The sequence below is a fragment of the Drosophila simulans genome, chromosome X (genome assembly GCF_016746395.2).
Source record: "Drosophila simulans strain w501 chromosome X, Prin_Dsim_3.1, whole genome shotgun sequence".
In the NCBI taxonomy this organism is placed as follows: domain Eukaryota; kingdom Metazoa; phylum Arthropoda; class Insecta; order Diptera; family Drosophilidae; genus Drosophila; species Drosophila simulans.
Window position 1 is genome coordinate 20965423 of NC_052525.2, and position 3307 is coordinate 20968729.

Here is a 3307-nt window from a genome sequence, read left to right on the forward strand (position 1 = left end):
GCTCCTAGTGGTCCGGCTCCGGCTCCTTTGTTGTCGCACAGATCAGCTCACAGTTAGCCAACATTTAGGCTCCAATTTGTGTGTAATTAATGCTCGACCAAAAGCCGATGTCGAGAACAGTCAGTCCTGGACGAGCATGGCTTAATTGTTCGGCTGGTGGAGGTGCCAGGCCGGGTCGTCTTTTGTCGGTATTACATCTTTATTAACCAGACACATTTACGAGAATTGGCAACGGCCAGGACCCTTGCAATTAATGCAGACTAATTGCCAGATTGATTTCCAACTTCCATTTTCCCCCTTTTCAATTATGCAAATGGTATGCTCGTTGGGTAAGCTATGTATCTGTTTCACGTGCACAGATTGTTTGCCGTACGGGTGGCACTATTCAAATGTGAATTGGAATTGGCATTAATGTATTCACTGTTCCATTATTTAAAAATTCACCTGCTAATAAGTATGGTATATAGAAACATGCACGATAACTGTAGCTCTTATAGAATACATAATATAGTAAAACAATGCGCATAAAACAATGTAAATACATATTTTTGAAAGACCACTTCATTTTCCCGGAAAAAAGTTCTTAAATTTAAACTTGCCTAAAGAGTGGTTTACTTTTTAGGAATTTCTAAGGTGCATGTTCAACAGCAATTGTCCAGCTAAAGCTGACCTAATATAACTATCACTGGATGTAATTCAAAGAGAATCCCTAACAAAACGTAGGTAGGCACCATTGTGAGCAGTGAGGACAAAGGCTTTGGGATCGAACCTCATTTCTGGTAGCGTCCTCCCGCAGAGCTCCACCCGAAAGTGCTTTAGGATGTGCAGCAGTCCAACTTTGATCTCCAACTGCCCCAAAAGAGTCCCGATGCAACCTCTTGGTCCTGCGCCAAAGGGCAAATAGGTCATGGGATGGTGCTGTTGCCGTTGCTCCGCTGAGAACCGCTCCGGGTCGAAGACTTCGGGATTTGGCCAGTACTGTGCATCACGATGGAGTCCCAACACCGATATGTAGACAGGCGTGCCCGCACGCAGTTTGAATGGCGATCCACCGTTCCAAGGCGAGAGATCGTAGCCCGTTCTGGAATTGCAGCATCGGTCCAGGAAAGCTGTGGGCGGATAAAGTCGCAAGACCTCATCAACTACCTGGCGCAGGTAAGCCAATCCGGTGACGGCGTCGCAGCTCAGTTGCCGATCTTGGCTAGACTGCAGGGCAGCCCGTAGCTCCGTCCGGAGGCGGTTCTGAATCGTGGTGTTCTTGGCCAGCTCGTACAGCGCAAACGTTATGGTGGACGACGAGGTGTCGAAGCCGGCCAAAAGCAGAAAAGCTGCCTGGGCTGCGAAGAAATCTGGCCGATGGATTATGCTTTCCGCCGACTCCGAACGCCTCAGCTGCAAGAATATATCGATCAAATCGTGGCGATTCTCCCCACTTTCCGCGCGCTGGGAAAGAACGTAGTCCATGGACTTGCGCATAAACCGCTCATACTCTTCGGAGTATAGATGGGTGCGAACCCTGTGCGCTAGTCGCGGAAAGAAGAACATGGTGAAGAGGTGTAGGAGGCGCTTTGGCCTGGGGTCATTGACCTCAATGCACATACGTCGAAACTCTGCCTCGGGATTTTGCAGACTGTGCGCCTCTATGCCAAAGGCCAGTGACGCAATGATGTCCGTAGTGAAGAGGGCACACAACTGCTTGACCTCCAGCTCCATGCTATCTCTGCCGCTTAGCTTTTGCTCCATGTGCTCCTCGAGCTTCTGTCCAATGTTTTCCAGCAGCCCGTACATTTGCCGCACCTTTCCGGCAGCAAAGAAGGGCGCAAAGATCTTGTGCGTCTCCCGCCAAGTCTCGTATTTGGAAAAGAAAAGGTTCTGCGAACCCATTGTGTCACAAGTGGGATCAGTCGTCTCAAAGCGGCTCGAGAACTGGGCGAAGTCTTCCACCATAATGCGCTTGATCAGAGCCGGATCTCGAAGAAGCAGTGCGTGGTTGTGCAGCACGTGGATTCCCACGAAGGCGCGGCCGGCAGCCTCCTTACTCTCGTACAACTCGCGAAACTGATCGCCAAAGCAGCAGGCTCCACGCAAAAGGTTCCACACATTCCCCACGAATGGGGCAGCCGGAACAAAGGGGACGCCCAGACGTAGCCAGTGCCCGAAGTGTAGAAGTTGCCACAGCCAAACGATTGCTACGACAAGTAGACATCCACCGCTCACGACAACGGGGAGCAGAACGAGGAATCCAACGGCAAGAGTGGCCGCAATAAGTGCAAAAACAACGATCATGCTTACTTGGAGAGTGTCCGGCCAGAACTGCACCCGCGGTTGGTGCACAGCGACCATATGTATGCACCAGCTTAAATGATTGTTCGTCGCTATCTAATCGCTTTTCTTATCTTAAGTGCCTATTTAACGGCGGCCGCCTACACTCATAGAAAAGTTTTTCAGTATTTTAGAAAATCGCTTTTGTAGGAAACATTTCCCATACATATAGTTGTTTTCTTGATTTAAGTTGGAGTTTTTTTTAATTTTTTGGTAATTAACTTGGCCCACATTTAAAAATAAAAACTATGTCTTAACTCACGAAAATGCACATAAAAAAAGAGCAATATTATGTTCAGTGATTTGGTGTTCATTTTTCTAAAATTGGTTCAAGTTGATAATGGGTCCTTCTTTAGAAATTTCTCCTTATTGTTGTTTTTAGGGCGATTTTAGTTAAGCATTTTTATAAGTGTAGATTCATCGGCGGCACATCGATTATAGCCGATCCCGCCGTCACACCGCAAATGCTTAGTAACGCAGTAATCCGATAGCACCAATGCGAGTTCATCGGTAATATGTACATAAGTTTAAAAATAGAATACATCAACATTCTCTATCTTAGAAGAGAATGTTAGAAGAGAAGAGTTAGAAGAGAATATGATGAACTATTTTTTGTATACTAGATCCATATTTCATTTTCTGTATCAAAACATCAATCGATTCAATCTGTCCGTATGCGTGTCCGTCCGTATAAACGTGGACACAAATCAATTTTTATATGCATGTACTTAAATCACAATTGAGACTATCTATGTATGTTCATTCTAAAGAGGCCGAATTACTCAAATCGGGAATTTCGTAGCAAACACATTTATGAAATAGTAAAAAAATGTCATCCTTTGTGCATATGAATTTGATAGCCCAATCGATGGAAATCGATGGACACTTCCAACAATATTACCATATTAAACAGCATCGGCAATTAGATACATTGTGGCTCAAGAGGAACCCAGACAGGTTCAACTGCCACTTGCGAGTCAATCGA

General features: G+C 45.9%; 1 protein-coding gene across 1 annotated transcript; it reads right to left on the reverse strand.

Moving 5' to 3' along the window:
* Positions 1 to 396: 396 nt before the first annotated feature.
* LOC6740279 (probable cytochrome P450 6t1) lies at positions 397 to 2360 on the reverse strand. Its single transcript, XM_002077120.4, has one exon. It carries the CDS (start codon positions 2341 to 2343, stop codon positions 697 to 699), a length of 1647 nt encoding a protein of 548 aa, XP_002077156.2. The 5' UTR covers positions 2344 to 2360; the 3' UTR covers positions 397 to 696.
* Between the last annotated feature and the right edge of the window lie 947 nt (positions 2361 to 3307).

What these genes read in the sequence shown, in the direction of transcription:
- LOC6740279 (XM_002077120.4), bottom strand. Translation starts at nt 2,343, where the DNA reads ATGGTCGCTGTGCACCAACCGCGGGTGCAGTTCTGGCCGGACACTCTC.